We start from the raw sequence: 19,009 nt of genomic DNA, 5'->3' as shown, positions 1-19,009 counted from the left end.
AATTGGGGAGAGAAAAGCACTGGCACTTGTCTGGGGAATTTTGTTTTGTTCGTAGAGACAAAATAATGTTATTTCTGGTAGAAATCGGCAGCACTTTGAAATATCGCAGTTTGATCCAACAGCAGATTATTTTTCAAACACAAGTTTTTGCACTAGTGAAGGATTTTAAGTGGTGATTAGGCCTTTTAATGTCTAGCCTTTTATTTGAGAAATCTTTGAGTACACTGTTTGCATTCATTTATGAATTGAGCAATAATAAGAAATATTATACTATAAAAAAAATTAAATTACTGAGGTCTACATACTGTGTGCATGCATTTTCTGCACTTTGTTCTCCAAATACTATATATCTCAACCAATAAAATAATATTACTAAAATTGACCTATTTTAGGAAGGAGTACTTGCTTTGTCTGTTTATGTGTGTTATAATGAGAAGACTACGTCCCACTTTTCACATGTTCCGTAGGTTTCTATGTTTTGCCACAAGAGTCTGCTCTACTTCAGATGGTTTCAAGTGTGGTTGGAGTGTTGGATACTCATTGATAAAACATTTGAAAAGAAAAAAAAATGTGTGTAGGACTATACTCCCTGGAATTTTGAGATGTTTTAATTAATTAATCAATACTTTCAAGCACGTGATTATTCTGTAGCTTGCAATAGTGTTGACCTGCATCCCCAAAAGGGATAACATAGCAAGTAATGCCAACCATTTCTTTTAATGACACATTGATGTTGGAGCACACTATGTCAACAATAACAAATGTACAATGAAGACTTTCTGGTGGCAATTGATAATTGAGAATTAGTTTTGATTCTGATTAGCACTCTGAAATTCTAAAACAAGGCTCTAAGGATTATTATTATTTATTATTATTATTATTATTTTTTACATCTTTTTTTGTACTGTGCATTAATGGAGGCACAGATAGTAGCAAACTATTTTCCTAGAAATTAAAATAGGTACTATTTGAAACTTAACACACATTAAGCCTGCACTATTGAAATGACTTATACTATTATACTGTTTATTTGATCTTTTAAGCAGATTTAGCATATTTCAGCTAATAATAATAATAATAATAATAATAATAATAATAATAATAATAATAATAATAAATCCCAATCCATCACCATCATGACATGTATGACTACATTAGACAGCATCCAATTTACATATTCTTCATTGTTTCCCCTGTACATACCTTATCCCTGTTTTCCCTTCATCGAGACAGAATCCAATTTTGTTGTTTTGGTTAGAGACAATAAAACCCTCCCATTAAACACATTATAAATATACAAAAGCTCTTAGGGCACACCCTGTGGTTTGATCTCACTCCTGTTTGTTTTTCCATGCAAGGTCTCGTTGAGGGGCTACAATTAAAAATGTGCTTTCCCCTCGACATCCATAGTTCACACAAACACTTAAATCATAGAGCAATTCTAAAGATCACCGGCTCCTGTCTGGACACCCCTCACGAATTACTCTACAATGTAATACTCTGATGTGAATGACAAAGGGAGTCATGCAAATTACCTTCCTTGAACAAGAGTAAGAAAACTAGACCGGGGAGGTGCTGTAAAAAAAATGAGCTTTTGTTAATGGCCATTGAGAGGGTATTTTTCAACCTTACAGTTGCTTAATGGGTACAATTTTGGTCCTCATTGACATCAACTGGCCCATTTCCCTCTTTGTAAGTCACTCTCACTCATTTGTCTCTTTCTTTGTGTAACAATCTTTCCAATGTAATGATACAGGGTTGATGCCCAGGTGCTGAAAGCAAAGGAAGGATTAAAAAAATGAATACATAGATGCCCACTATAAACAGCTGGTTGTCATGGTTCACAAACAACACATTGTCAAATGGGATGCATCATATGTCTGGTACCATGCCCATGAGCTATTATTTCCCTCACTCACCTAGCAACTGTCACTTTATGATAGTCCAAGACAAAGAGGATGGTAGTGTGCAATAAACTCCATGTAGCAACCTGTGGGCGGACCTGTTGGAAAGGTTTCCCGGTGAAAATTATTCCTGCTTTAGTCTGAAATACCCATTAAAAGGAATGACATCTTTTTTATTCTTCCAGTGTGTTGACATCATTGAGGCAGGAAGCTTAGTCAGCAGCTCAAGGATTTGTAGTTATACTCATAAAATGGAGAAGCACATAGCACAGCAGAAACTGAAATCATCTTATAAGCATGACCTCGTCGAGATTTACAATAAAAAAAGAGATGACGATATCATTTTGGGGCAACATTTTTCAAAGGATCCTGTATAAAATGACTTAACTTTACCAACATTATGAAGTATTCCCTGGGTTGATATTGTTAAATACTTCCTTGTCCCTTGTTTTTTGATGCAGGTGTCTTAGAGACGTGGCAAAGTGGCGGCCCGGGGGCCAAATCTGGCCCGCCACATAATTTTGTGTGGCCCGGGAAAGTAAATCATGAGTGCCGACTTTCTGTTTTAGGATCAAATTAAAATGAAGAGTATAGATGTATATTAAATTTCCTGATTTTCCCCCTTTTAAATCAATAATTGTAATTTTTTAATCAATTTTTCTGTGTTTTTAGTTCAGAAATCATTTTGTCAAATCTAAAAATATATAAAAAAAGCTAAAATAATCATTGTTTTAGATCTATAAAAAACTGAATATTCAGGGCTTTTAATCCAGTTCTTTTAATCCATTTATTAAAAAAAATCTAAATATTATATCTAAAATGGTCCGGCCCACGTAAAATCAAGTTGATGTTAAAGCGGCCCGCAAACCAACCCGAGTCTGACACCGTTGCTCTAACTCAGGGGTCGGGAACCTTTTTGACGAAGAGAGCCATAAACAATTCATATTTTCAAACATTATTCCTTGAGAGCCATACTCAGAATTTAAAAGTAAAAATACTTGAAAATGTGTGGATTTATTAATCATTTCACCACTTTGAAAGTAAAAAAATGTCTGATTTTTTTTAAGAATATTTTTTCACTGTTGCTAATCAATGAGTATCAATGAGAGCATGCATGCAGAAGAGCATAATGAAGAAAAATTATGATTCAAAAACCTCAAGAGATAGTGTCGGCGCCACAGTGTGACGCTCCCATTGGTGCGTTCGGGACTTAGGTGGTCTCTCACCAGCGGTTCCCATATTTTACCACACAGGTTAGCAGAGAGCCATATGCACCCATCAAAAGAGCCACATATGGCTCCCGAGCCATAGGTTCCCTACCCCTGCTCTAACTGATTGCGATTGGCAATTTGCTAATAAGCCCATTTTTTGATCCAGTACTATAGCCAATGTGTTGCCTGTTGACTTGTTTCAAACGTCAATAGAGCCTACCGAGATCAAGTCAGGACGCCCAGGATGAAACTGATCCGGGGTCATGGGATATTATTTCCGTTCCTCTCCTGCAGTAATATGATGGATGATAGTATCAGCAGGCAAGTATTTGTCTGCTGAGGTGACCAAGCTAACAGTGTGGTAAAGTTGGAACAAGAGGCATTCATGAGATGATGAAAGAAAGATTTGACAGCCTTTGGAAAAGAAACTTCTTTCCACCGCATTGAATTTGCACGGTTAGGACAATTACTCTGTATCAATAAACTGTTCAAATTTTTACTTTAAACTCACTCAGAAAATTCAATTGATTAATTCTTACAAAGAATGCATATTTTGGCTGTTTCATATGGATCTGGACAACTTGTAGAGAGGTGTTAACATTTTTCATTTGTTTTTTAGCTCTTCTGAATGGTGAGTTAAAAAGTAAGAGTAAAAAAAGATCATGTATTGTATCTAATAGTGCGTGATTGGAATAAGAACTTTTTTTTAAATAATAACTGCACAACTGTGAGCGCAATATAGCCCAAAGAGCGACTGACTACATACCTGAAAGAGACACACATTAAGTGTGCATGGCATAATTACCATGATTTCAATTTTTTATACTTGTTATTGTATAATGATTGTATAATGGAACGTTTAAAATTGAATGCCCGAGAAACCTTGCACTTTTAAGTAACCAAATTTCCTTGCCTTTTTTGATCCCACAGAAAGACTGTACTCATGAACAGTAAACTCATTATTTAAAGATTTCAATTTCAGGTAGCCTGTGGGTTGTTTTTTGTTCTCAATAGGAATTCAATTAAAAGCAAAAATTATTTGTAATTACACCCCAAAAGTGGTTCATAACGACTATGGAAATGAGGATTTTAAAAAATAGGGCAAAGCATTCTGGATATTAAAGGCAGTGACGACATTGAGGAAACATTATTAAACCTTGGTATTTACAATACAGAGTTAAAGAGGATTTTTTTCCCTCATTAATACCATTGTTACCTGCCTGCTTCAAAATATGCAGTTCACATTTAAGATTCAATGTTGGCTGTGAAAAAACAGATTTGCTTTCCAGTTAAATCTGCCTTCTATAAGTCATGTGTGGTGAAATAAAGTGCTATGTCACTTTTCATATCTGTTGAAAAACAAACAGAATACAACAAACAAGGTATTGCAGCAGTGTTGCAAAAGTACCTAAGCTTATAGATGGATTTCAGTGGCAAACTTTTCTTTCCATCAATTTTTATTTGGGTGAGTTACTTCAGACACATATAACACATACAAATACAGATCTTAGCTATTGTTTTTCAGTTTTTTTCCACAAAGAGTTCACAATCCTTTAACTGGCTTTTCCCACAACTCACATACAATCAGTTTTGACATAGGTTATGAAGGAAAATCCTTCAGAGAAATCCAAGCCTTTCTCAACTTTGATTAGTGGAGAGAGAAGAGATTAAAACATTGAACACAAACCTTCACCGAGACAAACTTGCTCCCTATATAAAGACATTACCACAAACACAAAAGAGTGGCAAAAAGACCATGCAATAAAATGAACAACATTTCTATAATTTATAAATTAGACAGACATACACGTGCCATAAAAAAAACAATTGTCTATTGGCCAAAACACACATTTTCAATAACTGAATACAATCCTTTTCCAGGCCGTCTCAACTTGAACAATTTGGCCTGCCACCAAAAGGACTGATTAAATGCACCAGGGCCTTGTCAGTAGAAATCATGGCCGTGCTTCCATGACATCGCTGACTAAAATCATGACCTCAGAGGGAGACAATGATCAACAAACAAACCATAATCTTCATAAGGCAATGATTTTAAAGGACATAATAGGTTGGTCTTTACCAAAAGAATGTAACCGATCCAGTTAGGAATGTCCTAAATTCATTATTGGATGGCTCGAAAAATGAATGCAAGCGTGTAAAGAATATTTTATTTTATTTTATCTTGAAGTCCTCAAAAGACATACATTGTGACTATTTACAAACAAAGATGTTATGTGATTAAATGGACAAGATAGGAGGAATTTGCTAAGCCCGGTGGGTCATTCCTCACTGTGTGGAGTTTGCATGTTCATCCCGGATTTGCGTGGGTTTTCTCCAGGTACACCCAAAAACGTTTAAATTGCCCATAGGTATAAGTGTGACCACGAATAGCCAGCCAAATACTGGCACCAGGCGGGGAACATTCTGAATTGGTAGCCAACCAATTGCATGGCACAACGAGACAGACAACCATTGACGCTCACACTCATAACTAGGGGCAATTTAGAGTGTCCAACTAGCCTAACATGCATGTTTTTGGGATGTGGGGGTAAACTGGATTACCCGGACATAACACACACAAGCCCGGGGAGATAATGCAAACTTCACAACCGACCTGGAGTCAAGCCCTCGACCCAGAACTGTGAGGCCGGTGTGCTAACCATTTGACTCCCGGGCCACCGACAATACAATGTAAAAAAAAAAAAAAAATACAACTACATGCTATTTTCATAAAACATGCTGTTGTCTTACACCTGTTTTCAGGATTATAACATTGGGGAATTTAATTCCACTGACATTCAGTTTTTGGAGAGAACTTGAGCAGTCCACCAGACGTGAATACCATCACATCCTTTGTTTCACATTGGACACCAGTTATGTGCCTTGAATCTTTGTGTGTGTGTGTGTGTGTGTGTGTGTGTGTGTGTGTGTGTGTGTGTGTGTGTGTGTGTGTGTGTGTGTGTGTGAGAGAGAGAGCGAGAGAGAGTGAGCGAGAGAATGACAAACACAATGAGTTTAGTATTAAGGGCCAGCGGCTGCATTCATTTAATGCTTGTGGTCTTCCGGGTTGGGGGGTTAGTTTTAGGTAGACCACTGTGGGATTGGACTGTAACTTGAAACCAAAGATAGTTAGAGAAGTGAGAAAGAGAGACTGAGGGAGAAGTGAGCAAGAGAAAATTGGAAGGAGGGGGCAGGAAACATTGAAAGAGTTTGAGATGGTGATGTCAGCTGACTTCAGAAAGTAAACAGAGTTCCAGACTGCAGCATGCTGTCTGCGGAACCTGGAATACAGTTTGGGCAAACGAATGGGGTCTCCCCCGCAATTCTTGGGACCGGCGCAATTATCAGTGGGAGGACAAGCTGGTTCATTCTTATTTACATCCTCATCTTTGTACCTCAAGGGAGCTCCTGGCCAAACAGTAAGAGATAAAGTTTTCTTGTCTAGTGATCCCCTTACCTCTTTGTCTTGATCCACCCTTTCTTTTAAATCCCTATAAAAGTAGGGCTCCAAAATAGAAACATTCAGAAAGCTTTACAAACAAAATTATAGATGATTTATCGACCTTGTGTTGTTAGAGGTGAAGTGTTTTATCTCTGCCTAATGCCTCTTGTAGAGATTTGATTAAAGATGAGGAATGAGGCTAGGTAATTCATGCTTGTGCGATAGTATTTATCTGGTCTTACATAATAAACAAAATACACTGTTACGACACATTGCTCTTGCACCCTAATAGTACTGTTCAGTTTTGGCACTCTTCACTGTTTGTGCAACAATTTCTCTGTAAATGTCAAAGTGGTGTCTAGAGGGGGGAAAACTTGAAATATTGATTTTGTCTTTGCTTTTGATGACTTCTACAGTGAGCAAAGTTTGAATCGATCATGCTGACTCCATTGATGCGTCAGCCATTACCTCCTCTGCCCTCTGACTCCTATTTGAAAAATTTCAAGTAGTCAAAACACAATAAAGTCATGTTGGCGGGTGAACTCATTTGTGTTTACTGGCAGAGATGAGAGGTTTTGCCTCTGTCAAACAGTGTCGTCAGCTGAGTCACTCTGAATATTGTTTGTTTTCTGATCTGGTGTAATTAACTGCTGATGGATGGATCATTTTAGTGGTGCAGCTGTAACTAAAACTGCTATTTATTGTTTTTACTGCATGCGGATCTTTAAAATGCGATTTTTAATATATAAATCCACAGAATAAACCCTCTGCATTTTGTAGTGTCTGTACCTGACGGGACTGTGTGTTAGGATGAAAAGAGTTAAAGCATTTCAAGTTTAGAGTAGAATTGTCGATCCCAAGAATTCATGTTGCTCCGTTGCACAAATTGTTCCACTTTTGTGCATCAAAGTGGGTAAAATGTGACATTTGCCAACACTTCATGGGTGATTTTCCATCATCGGAAATTAATTAAAGTAATGTACAGGAAGAGCAGTGGGATAAGGCAGCATTCAGATCTGCACTGCCCACAATGGTCCCCTGGGGTTTTCCTTGTTCCATGATACCTAAATCACATTGACCTCAAAATACCAAGCAGCTGCCGTGGAGACTACATGGAGGAAACTGTACACTTGCGCCTACACACACTCAACACTTTCCACAATACGTCATAGTTATAATTACCAACTATCTGCCTTGAGGAAATAGTTTAATTTGGGGATGGGGCATATCCGATCCCATATTGGCTAGCCGGTTCCGATACCAGTTTATGATTTCAGGGATCGGATCATACAAACCTGTGAAAATGTCCGAACCAAAACTTCACCCTTAATGTACGTGTATATGTTGAAATATAAGAGATTTGTTGCAAAGTCTTCACAACTGATTACCTGCTAACTGCTTAACTGTCTCACTGCAAAATGTGGAATGGATTTTCCTGAAAAGAGTGAGATGAGGCAGAATAATAAGAAACCAACTCCATTTGGAAAAAGCATTTCACAGTTTGCCGCCAGACAATGGGATTTTTCCTGTGAATAAGATTTCCCATTTTTCTGACCCTGCATACATTCTCATAAAAACGACTCAACTGCGTAAACCGGCTTTTGGACATGGATCATTGCGATGACAACAATACATACGAGGTAAAAAAAAAGCATTTGTAGAAACTTTATTTAAAGGCTATATTTTGTGCTTTTTGTATCACTTTACCATACACACATACTTGAGGTAAGTACTATAACTATTATGAAGGTGGGCTCTGTTGTCAAGTCAACAGAGCCCCATTGAGATATCTACATCATCCTATTACCCTGAATTATGGATCTTAAACCAAGTTTCCTTTTGCAATCACTGCATTTCATTTTCTTATTGTGCAAAACACAGCAGAATTAGAATGTTACTTACTTATTAGAATGTTACTTGAGCTTTGATTGGAGTCAAACAAAAGCTCAAGTAACATTCTAATTTTGCATTTAAACACTCTAAACATTGTAATTTTACAAATGCAACTGTTTCTACAAAAAGTTTTGTTACTTGTAGCTATCAACCTTAATGTCTGATAAACTACTTAACACTGGAGCGAATGAAACCATTTTCTCAAGTTTGAAAAAATTGATAATTTTGGGACATGCCAAAAACATGATGAGGTCATGCAGTGTGCACCGTCACTGTACGTGTAAAATTTGTTCTTTTATACTACAAAAATTAAGGAGTACGTTGTCAACTCAATTTATCTAAAGAGTATATAGATTATTCTGTGTAGCCCCATTGTGAACAGGACGGACAAAAATAAAATTACAAGCTATACATTAATTTTCAAATTTTTGTTTGTTTATCCTTTCCATTTTTTTAACTTTTTGGTTCGTGGAGAATGATGTGGGGTATACATGGAACAGAAAAAACATTTATGATCTTTGCGACATCAGTGCAATGTTTCATATGGAAACTGAAAGTAACAAAGAAAGAAAAAATAAATTTAACATGTTTTTTTCAGTTCTGAATTAAGAGGCTACATTTGGATTTATGCTCAATGACATTCTGTCACATCCACCTATCAACAAACTGGAATGAAAACGGTTTTATATATTAAATACAACAGCAAACGTGTATTACTACATTTTCTGAAGCAACAAAATTGTCAAAGATAAGACATACTTTGTAAAACACTGGCAATCGAGAACTATCAAATAAAAAGGACAACGTGATAATTATTATTAACTTCACCGTTCGCCTTGTCCATTTTGCATGAGAAAAATAAATAAAATCATTCCTGAGGCATCGTAAGGAGCACAGTACCCAAATGTCACTGTAACTCTAAGATAGGTTCTTTACCTCGCCGGGTTGAAAGTCCCCTGGAGTCTTATATTCTGCAAAGAGACAGCACCATGGTTTCTAATGACATTAGCAGGCTACCACTTTTCATGTTTATGGCCCATAATTCAAGTGTTCCACTCTTATTGACCAATATCCTCAACAGGAAGGAAACAAATAGTTCTGCATCTGTCCCCCTTTAAATCGCCATGTTCAGATTGAGGGGGTTGGGGATTGAGCTGTTGCTACTAGTTAAAGGTCGCAGTAAATGCAATAATGGCAACATAGGCCAGCAACTCTATACTTTTTTTCTCCACAGTGCAAAATGTAACTTATGTGAGTCAGATTTCTAACTAAACATAATTCAGCTGAGGTGTAGTATTTTTCTATTGTGATTGAAAGCAGATGAATGTTAATGGTGTCAGACATGCTGTCAAATAATTACCTTTGCCTCGATAAATTTCTTTTAGGGTCACATGCCAGGTCGAAATCTGGCTTTTGGTTTCTCTAAAAAAAGAGTGTGACTGTGCTATTTTAAAATGTCAAAAAAATAACAAACAAACATTGTGTATTGAAAGTTTAGTTTTTCTCTGGTCAAGTTTTCTCTAAAGACGCCTTCCCCACCCTTACAGTGCACAACTTGGAAAGTCCCAAAGATTGACCATCTAAAGATGAAATATAAGATTTTCCTTTTTTTGTCAAAGGGAGACAGGCGGTCACCACCGGGACACTAGTAAACAAACAAAAAATGATGGAATTGTGATTTTACACTTGTTGCCACAACAAGAGACTGCAACTTGTGGTTGGTGTCACATACCGTTAAGTGCGTGTATGAGGAGCCTGGTGTGCACGGTTGAAGCCATTAATCATATATTTCAAAGACACACACAGATGTAATCAAAGACTGGTTAACTTTTGAGGTTAAAGCACAAATTCATCCAAAGCCACATTGTCAAATATATTCCAATGACTTCAGCAAGAGGCGTGAAATAAAACTGTATAACGTCCAAAGGGATTTTATGAAGCATACAATCTACCATTTAAAAACCGGCAAAGCAATTAACGTAGTGGAAACACACTGCTCCGACTCTTGTCAATTGACATTGAATTCATTGCAAGATTGCTTATAAAGATTTTGTACTCTGTGGTCCATTCATGCATATTCTTTACTGCTTTTCCTCATGAATGTCGCAGGGATGCTGGAGCAGCAGGGGGTCAAAACTCTACTGGTTGCTAGCCAATCACTGGCACACATTGTTGCACTCTTAAATTACCGTATTTCATGGCGTAACAGTCACACTTATTTCCTTGTTTGCCTGGGCCTGAGACATACTCAGCCGCAGGTTATACAGGCAGTTGTCGACTTATGAGCTATGCGAGTTACGTCTGTTCGACTTTATGATCGCAAAAGTCGTGAAGCATGATTCACGACATTGCAGTGTTGCTTACGGTAGTTGTTTGCACTGCTGGAATCATACAGCTTCACTTTCTAACATGCTATACTCAGTTCAACACCGACGTTAAGATGCCAACCAAAAGAAATGCCTATTTTTTTGTTCTGAGGCCATATACCTATAAAGAATAAAAAATACAGACCCGGTTGTAAGTCGATAACTGACTTTACTTGTTTTCCTTTTTTATCCCCCACTGACAGTAATAAACTGCGTAATTTAAGTGTGCCCTCTACTTTTTAGAGTTGTTCTCCAGTTATACTATATATGAAAACTTTGATGGATTTGGTCGAGATTTGGGGAGAAATCAAGAGTTCGGTAAACATGTTGGTATGTTGTATTCTTTAGGCTTTAACTCTGAGTGAACAGACAAATTCTCTCCAAAATGCCACAGTCTAGTTTTCAGTATGCATTTTTGGAGCTGGTACCACTGATGCTCAGTTGTGACATATAGTACAAAAAATGCAGTAATTACGATAATGTAAATTCCAAATGAAGGCCTTTCTAAATGCCGAATTGATGTCATTTAATGAATTCAGTCCGTTCTTTCCTGAAATAGTTCTATCATATGAAGAAAGATTAATAACATATGACGTTATTTTGTCTGTTTTTGATGCACAAATGATGTCTATTATAAAAAGTAAAATGATGAGCTAACTTTTGGAAGAGCACCCTGCCAAGCCTAAAGTGCTGCATCTGGTAATTCTCCTTCTGCCACAAGGACATTTCCTTGTCTGCTTCCAAAATTAAACAGACAACCTTTACATAGCCCCACAAAAATGTTCACGTTGCTTAAAGGCCATCCGAATAGTCTGATTACTGGATTCAATTGTCACTCGTGGTGACATTTGCGTAGTACGCAACATACAAAAACAAAGGGATGTTAACTCGACAGAGGCTTTTTAGGGCACATACGGTGGTTGTAGAAATAACCAGTGTCATCAGGCAGCAGGCAAGAATATTAAACACATCTTCTTCCTTTTAACCATATTCATTTTCCTCTCTTTTTTCACTTGTGATCGTCCCTTTTCCATTCATATTTTACTTGTGGTTTAAAATTATACCTAACAGGCTAAAGTACAAAATTCTCTTAAGATTACAGGTATTTACACAGCCACTGTCCAGGCCCAGAGTGGAACGTGATGTGCAGGGCTTGTTGCGAGTATGATGTGATTCGCTGCAAATGCCCCCTCCAGGGGACGTCAGTGGGCTACGCCGTACCCTGCTGTCGTAATGCCATCAATGAGTGTGATCCTTGCATCATCCATCCAGGTAAAACTTGATCAATTGCACTCAATTATCAATGTCGGGCAGTTAATATAAATATTTATTCTATTCATACCAAGTACTTTGCGGACAATTTCTTGAATAACCATGATACATTTGTTCCTCCCGCAAGCAGCGATTTTAAGATGCGAGAATCAGATTAAGTCAAAGAGAGATTCTTGTTATTTGTGTATTCTTTGTATTCTGTACGTAGATCCGGTGATTGTGCATCTTTTCTGTGGGTCCTCTATAGGGTTGTGATTTGTCAATTTTGTTACGATGCCATACAATATCACGTATTTGCCGAACACTGATATGCACTATTCCTTAATAACATTGCAAACAAAAGCCAGAGTATGTCAATTCATCATTCATCTATTTGCTATTTGACATGTGATTGGCATGTATTTAGACATGAAAATAGGAGACTGCTAAGGTATGTTGATATTTTGTCAGCTTCTTCATCTTGGATGCTTTTAATGCTCCCTGCCATGTACTTGGCACAACAACTAGAGCTATCTGACTCCTTTGGCCTTTACTCTACAGGGAGACGAATAACCGTGATGGAAAACCTATAAAACAACTTCATTATGTCTGATTTAGGCTGTTTCCAGGGCATTCTCACATCACAACACCACCTCAGATTAACTCTCTAGACTTTTAAATGAAATTCAATGTGTTTATGCTTGTTCGTGAACAAGGAGTAGGTAATGGCTTAACAGTACTGTACTCACAAGAACAGCCTTGTAAGCACAATTGCTCAGTCTGATGCTAAATCATAAAGTTTTGTTGCTTAGTCAATTTGTGAAATACCTTTTTTTCTTCAGTTGAATGTCATTTTTTTTCTACATGAAAAGGATGTGCTCACATTTATATAGGAAATACATATGGCCAGAACGAAGACAGACACACGTACCTGGTGTGTAAACCCCCAAAATGTACTGTGTCCAGTCAATATTTACGATGTACAAGCCAGCATTTGCTGCCTTAATTCATACCTTTTACATCATGCCTCACTCAGAGGGTCACCAATTCCAGTCCTGGAAGCCACCTATCCAGTCTGTTTCCATGTCTCACACTTCCAATAAGCCTGACTCAAACAATCAGTATCGTTATCAGGCTTCTGGAGAGCTTTCTGATAAGTTGAAGCAGGTATGTTAGAAGAGAGAGAGACGTGGAAAATAGACTGGATAGATGTACTCGAGGAACAGAGAGTTGGTGATCCATGGTCTAACTAACTGGTTCTTCATTCCTCTTTTGGTTTTTCTCAGGTTGCAGTATTTTTGAAAACTGCAAGCGGTGCAACAATGGGACATGGGCTCCGAGAGATGACTTTTTCATCCACGGCCAATACTGTGCTGAGTGTCGTCCTGGATGGTCTGGTGGAGATTGCATGAGTGAGTGACATCATTTTCTTAAGGAAACCATTACCATTCACTAATTAAGTTTGTATACATTTCTGTTGGTAGTGTTTTTTCCTTCCTTGTAGACATATCTACAGTACATCTGTGTTGATTATGCCCTCTTGGAAGGATGCCCATAACCAGGGGCTTCTTGACAGTTCAAAGTCAGGATTTCAAACTCTTTGCTTTATGTTCCATGAAAGAGTGTGGTGGGGTGATCCGTAAACGTCAAGGCCATTTACTTCTGGAAAGCTACCCTAACAACGCTAGATGTGACTGGATCATCCAAGTGGACAATCCATTTACAATCGAACTCAGGTATGGTTGCACTGTTATCCATTTAAGTAACCTTTTTCGGGAGTGCCAATGAACATGAAATATGGAAAAGTATAACAGAGGTAGCACAATCCAGTCTGCGAGCAAACTAAGAAAAGAGGCACTTATGGCCGGAAAAAATAATGTATCACACAATCTATGCAGAAATACCAGGGTACAAATAAAAACAGCACGGCGGAGCCAGCAAGTAAATTAAAGAATGCAAAGTATCAAAATAATTACAACAAGCGGGCACGGTAATGAGCAAGGCAATTGTCCGACAGTCAGCTGAAAATGACTGTTGTCTTTAAATTCTGGGCTCTCCTGATAGGCCCCAGGTGCGTTGCACAGCCCCGCCCGTATGGCCCAATCAGTTGCTGACCTTCAAGTCATCATTAATAGATGACTAATAGAATAAAAAAGGCACGTTGTAACTTTGGAAATTGTAACATTCCTATTTTTCTTCCCCTCTGCTCTAAATAATTTCCATCTGAATAATAACCACCCCATTGTGTCAGTTTCCCCATTACACATCATTTTCAATTGTTACGTGCAGGTTTTGGCATTTGAAAATGGTTGCATCGAAGGAGACGTTATTTTCTGTTTCCGTTTCGTTAATAAATCATTCAAAGTATTTCCACTCATTGCAAATCCACTAAATAGTAGATATATCTTCTCTTTTGACAAATACAGCTAGTATAAAAATGGATGGATTAATAATATATATTAGTTTTGATGGCTTCTACTATCACACCAGACCATACTAAGCTCATAACACTGTCGTTTACTGTAAATCCAGGGTGTATAAAAGCATCAATACAGGCTCCAAAATAGTAATAGTCCTTGTTTGGTAAATGGCCAGTCAATTTATCGTTGGAGTTTTATAGACATTTAACAGCCACTGATTACATATAATTAAGAATTGTATCCAGGCCAGAGCCATCATGTTGTTTATCAGCAGTAATTATCATCAATCCCACAAATGGACACGCGTTTAAATGTGCATTCTGTCCATTTAATAGCCACAAAAGAAGTATGAATGACAAATATCCTTACAATGTCAAGGGTAATAAACTTCATTAGGGTTTCTAAAGTTAAGTCTAATTCAAGTCTTGTAAAGTATTTCCAAAGTAAGAAATGTGTTGAAGAGTATAACACAACAGAGCAAAAATAAGATCTGTTGTTTTTTGACTATGAAAAGAATCATCAGCTGCTTATGGAATCTCATAGGTCAAAATGGCATGATAGGGATTTTCCATCTTAATGGCATCCCTTACAGCTGGTGTCCACCAATGGGTACAAGGATTGGAGATGAAAAACAAGGCCCACTCAGACTCAATGTCCCCCACTGCTTCTGATTGAGAGGGCCGTTTCCCATCAATCCTGCCCCTCCAGGCCTCATTGTAATTTAGTATTAATAACCCATATACCAAATGGATACCTGCGGTTTATAGTCCAGTGCATCTAATACTAACTAGATGATTGGGTTTTTTGTGTCAAATTTGGTGGGTGTGGCTATTAGTCGGGAGTGATTTACATTCCAAAAACTAGAGTAAAACCTTGCACATTAATGTTGCATATATTATATGCATTCATTCATTTATATACCACTTTTCCCAACAATGGTTGTGGGGGGTGCTGTAGCATATTCCAGGCAACCATAAGCAGTAAGCAGGGGACAGCCTGAATTGGTTGCCAGCCAATCGCACAACACAAAAAAACAGACAACCATTCACCCACACACTCATATACAAGGACAATTTAGAGCAGGGGTCTCCAACTCCGATCCTTGAGGGCCCCTATCCAGTCTTTATTCCATATCTCCCTCCTCTACCACACCGGAATCAAACGATCAACTAATCAGCAAGCTGTTCAGGAGCTTGATCTCGATCCTGATTATTCTATTCAGGTGTATTGGTGGAGGGAGACATGGAAAAAAGACTGGATAGGGCCCCTCAAGGACCTGAGTTGGAGACCTCTGATTTAGAGTGTTCAACCAGTTTACCCTGCATATTTTTTGGGATGTGGGATGAAACCGGAGTACCTGGATAAAACCTGCACAGGTCTAGGCAGAACAGGCAAACTAACGCCCTAACCCACGGGGATTGAACCCTTGATCTCAGAACTGGATGTGCTAACCACTCTTCCACCGGGCCGCAATATAATACTAATACTAAATTTCTCAGTACAAAATACAACAGAGCACACATCTGACACACCTTTTACATAAGCTAAGCATGCATCAGCAATTCCAGCCACTCTCTGCTCCTGTTCCAGTAATCAATGTCATTCTTGACTTCGCATCGCCTGTTTTCCTTCAAAGCATCACAAGTGTGGTGGCAGTTGCTGGAAGACTGCCAGATAAAACAGGTGCTCTCAGGAGGCAGCATAGTGTGGTCAGAACAGTTGCTAAGGTGCTGTGTTCTGTTTTCCTATTTTTTAAAATTCATATCGGTCTTCATGCCAACAGGTTTATGATGCTGAGTTTGGAGGTACACCATTCGTGTCGCTATGACTTCGTGGAGGTCAGAGATGGTGACAGCGTCAACTCTCGTGTTATAGGTCGGGTTTGTGGAAACAACAGACCTGCTCCCATTATGAGCTCTAGCAACAGTCTCCACATTCATTTTGAGTCTGATGGTTACAAGAATTTTGATGGGTTCTTTGCTACATTCCAGGAAATTTCAGGTATGTTTAATTGTGCACAACTTATTGAAGACTAAAAAGCAACAAGTATGCGTTCACATGAGTTGAGTCATTAAAAAGAAACTGCTGTGGTGGTTTTATGTCAAGCAAGACATTTTAAATGTCATGTTCACTAACGTAAATGACAAAACTAATTAATTCAGAACATGATAAAAAAAAGTTGTAAAAATATCCATTAAGAACCCTAATGAAGAAATGAACTTTTCATTGCATTTTTTTTTCAAAAGAGTACATTAGATGTACTAATCTCACTGTATTTTCAAATTATAGACACTGTGAAAATGCTGTGTGGAAGGCCAAATGGGTGATTCCAACATGGACTGGTCACAGATCGATTCTGTGGTGCATAAATACGTATTCCTATTCCTATTCACATTCACCAAGTAGGAACTGAACCCACACAGCCTGCACAGATGTCAGGAAAATGACCCATTACCCCATTATGGACTATTTTACTGCTATTTATAGCGCTAGACATCCAATCCATTAACATTGGGGGCAGTGGCTACAAACCATGTCTCAATGCAAATGACCTTTTTCAAACTCCACCTCCTACAGGATTATCGACCAATCATGCGTCATAGAGACCGTTGTTAAATGAGCATGATCCGACAAACTTTTCCATTGTCAGATAATTGATTGATTTGTTGGTTTTGAGATCCCCAACTGGCATTAACCTTTGCGGAGGAAGTATCAACACAATTTTGATGCGCCTGTGGAATTAAATCAGACACGAGTTACCCCAGAATAAGAGTACGTATATGTATGTTGTTCTTTCCCTTCCCAAAGCCGAAAAATCAATTTCCAAAGGTAAAATTAAAATTGTAAAGAGTTTGTCACGTAACTCAAGCTTCTATGAGTAGCAACACAGCCTACTGTTGCCTTTCCAAATTTCTTTTGATAAGGTCAGCCAGTATAATGGCATAAAGAGGTACAAAAACCAACACCCAACAACTATTCAACTCTTCCAAAAGATTTTTTTATGACATTCATCTTCTACTCCACCTCATTTGAACAGCTTTGTAGTGGCTGTGATCATATTTCTATGGTAACTAACTCTTACAGCAACAAAAGTGCAGTGTTTATCAAGCTCAACCAGCTGTAGTTTACTGGCTCAGGTCTGCTGCCCCTTGATGACTTATCACCGATATCAATTTTATATGCTTGCATATCCAGGACTAGGAAAGCATGATAATTTTCTCATTCACATCTATGCTAAAATGGAAAAAAAATTAAAAAATAATGAATAATAAAAAATCACGAGACCCAATTTTACAATGGACCTTTGCAGTGCAACTTGTCTGTAGAAGCTGTGTTTGACTCTTACTTTCGCAAAGGTCTGTAAGGCCCTCATCTATATACATAATTGATAACACTGGTTTCATAGATGTATTCATATTGAGACAGTTGAACATGTTACCTAATTCAGAGTGAAATATTTTATAGTGGCACAGTCACCTTGTGTTAGATGTTATTTAGGAAAAACAAAATTAAAAAAACAGCGACCAACTGCAGGTAATTGTACTATCTTTGAAATCAGACCTAAATAAACTATAAGAGAGGCAAAGCAATCTGTTTTTTTCTCCTCAATATGGCCATACATTTAGAAATGGAAAGTAAAATTGACATTGAAATGGTGCCAATTTGGAGTACCCTCCCTCTACTCCTCACCACTTCAGGCTTTCCAATGTGAACATTGTTACTGAATGAGCAATTATTTCCTTGTGTTTTTACCCCAATGTTATATTTAATGTGTGACAGCTTGCAGCTCCTCTCCTTGCCTACATGATGGGACTTGTATTCTCGACAGCTCTTACTCATACCACTGTGCCTGCCTGGCTGGCTATACGGGCAAGAGGTGTGAAAATGGTAAGTCTCTTAACACTTGACAAAGACACCTTACCTTCAACATCTGTTTTTAGTTCTTGGTAGGAGTATGCAGTTCATTCCTAGGTCAAATGAGTCATCATTAACCAATTAATGTCACAGGAACTATCCGTCTAGCCAAGTATGATGTTATGATATGGTGCATGTTACCTACACAATTATATATATATATATATATATATATATATATGTATATATATATATATATATATTAGCACACATTTACTTTGTTTTCGCTCTTCTTCCGCAATGCCGTTGCTTACAAAGCACTCACCCATACCTATTATTAAAAAATGTTGATGTTTTTCTTTCTAAAAAAGACAAACCTCTCTAGTGCTCGTATGCGGCTGGGATAGGTTCCACCACGGGCAGTGTTGTTCCAGCACCCCCTGCAACCCGTGTGAGGATAAGCGGTTCAGAAAATGAATTAATGAATAATTTATCAGAAGCAACCACGTTTGCATTGCATAGTTGTTAATCTATGAATGTAGTGTCTGTAGGACTCTATGACACAAATGGCCCTACAGTATCGAGCCACATACTTAAAAAGGACAACCTAGGAGACAATTAAATTCCAGAAGATAAACTTCCCTGAAAATAATTGGCCATGAAAAGT

General features: G+C 37.9%; 1 protein-coding gene across 1 annotated transcript in view; it reads left to right on the top strand.

Annotated features, from left to right (window-relative positions):
- The window catches only part of pamr1b (peptidase domain containing associated with muscle regeneration 1b), a 42,400-nt gene that overhangs the window by 6,253 nt on the left and 17,138 nt on the right, over positions 1-19,009 (top strand). Inside the window, exons 5-9 of the mRNA XM_077597472.1 lie at positions 11,912-12,088; positions 13,354-13,479; positions 13,689-13,803; positions 16,271-16,488; positions 18,268-18,375. Coding sequence (XP_077453598.1) covers positions 11,912-12,088; positions 13,354-13,479; positions 13,689-13,803; positions 16,271-16,488; positions 18,268-18,375 — 744 coding nt within the window. The remainder of the gene's footprint in view (positions 1-11,911; positions 12,089-13,353; positions 13,480-13,688; positions 13,804-16,270; positions 16,489-18,267; positions 18,376-19,009) is intronic.

This window comes from Stigmatopora argus, chromosome 3, assembly GCF_051989625.1.
Source record: "Stigmatopora argus isolate UIUO_Sarg chromosome 3, RoL_Sarg_1.0, whole genome shotgun sequence".
In the NCBI taxonomy this organism is placed as follows: domain Eukaryota; kingdom Metazoa; phylum Chordata; class Actinopteri; order Syngnathiformes; family Syngnathidae; genus Stigmatopora; species Stigmatopora argus.
Note: the sequence above shows the minus strand (reverse complement) of the source record. Positions and strands in the feature narration are given on the sequence as shown.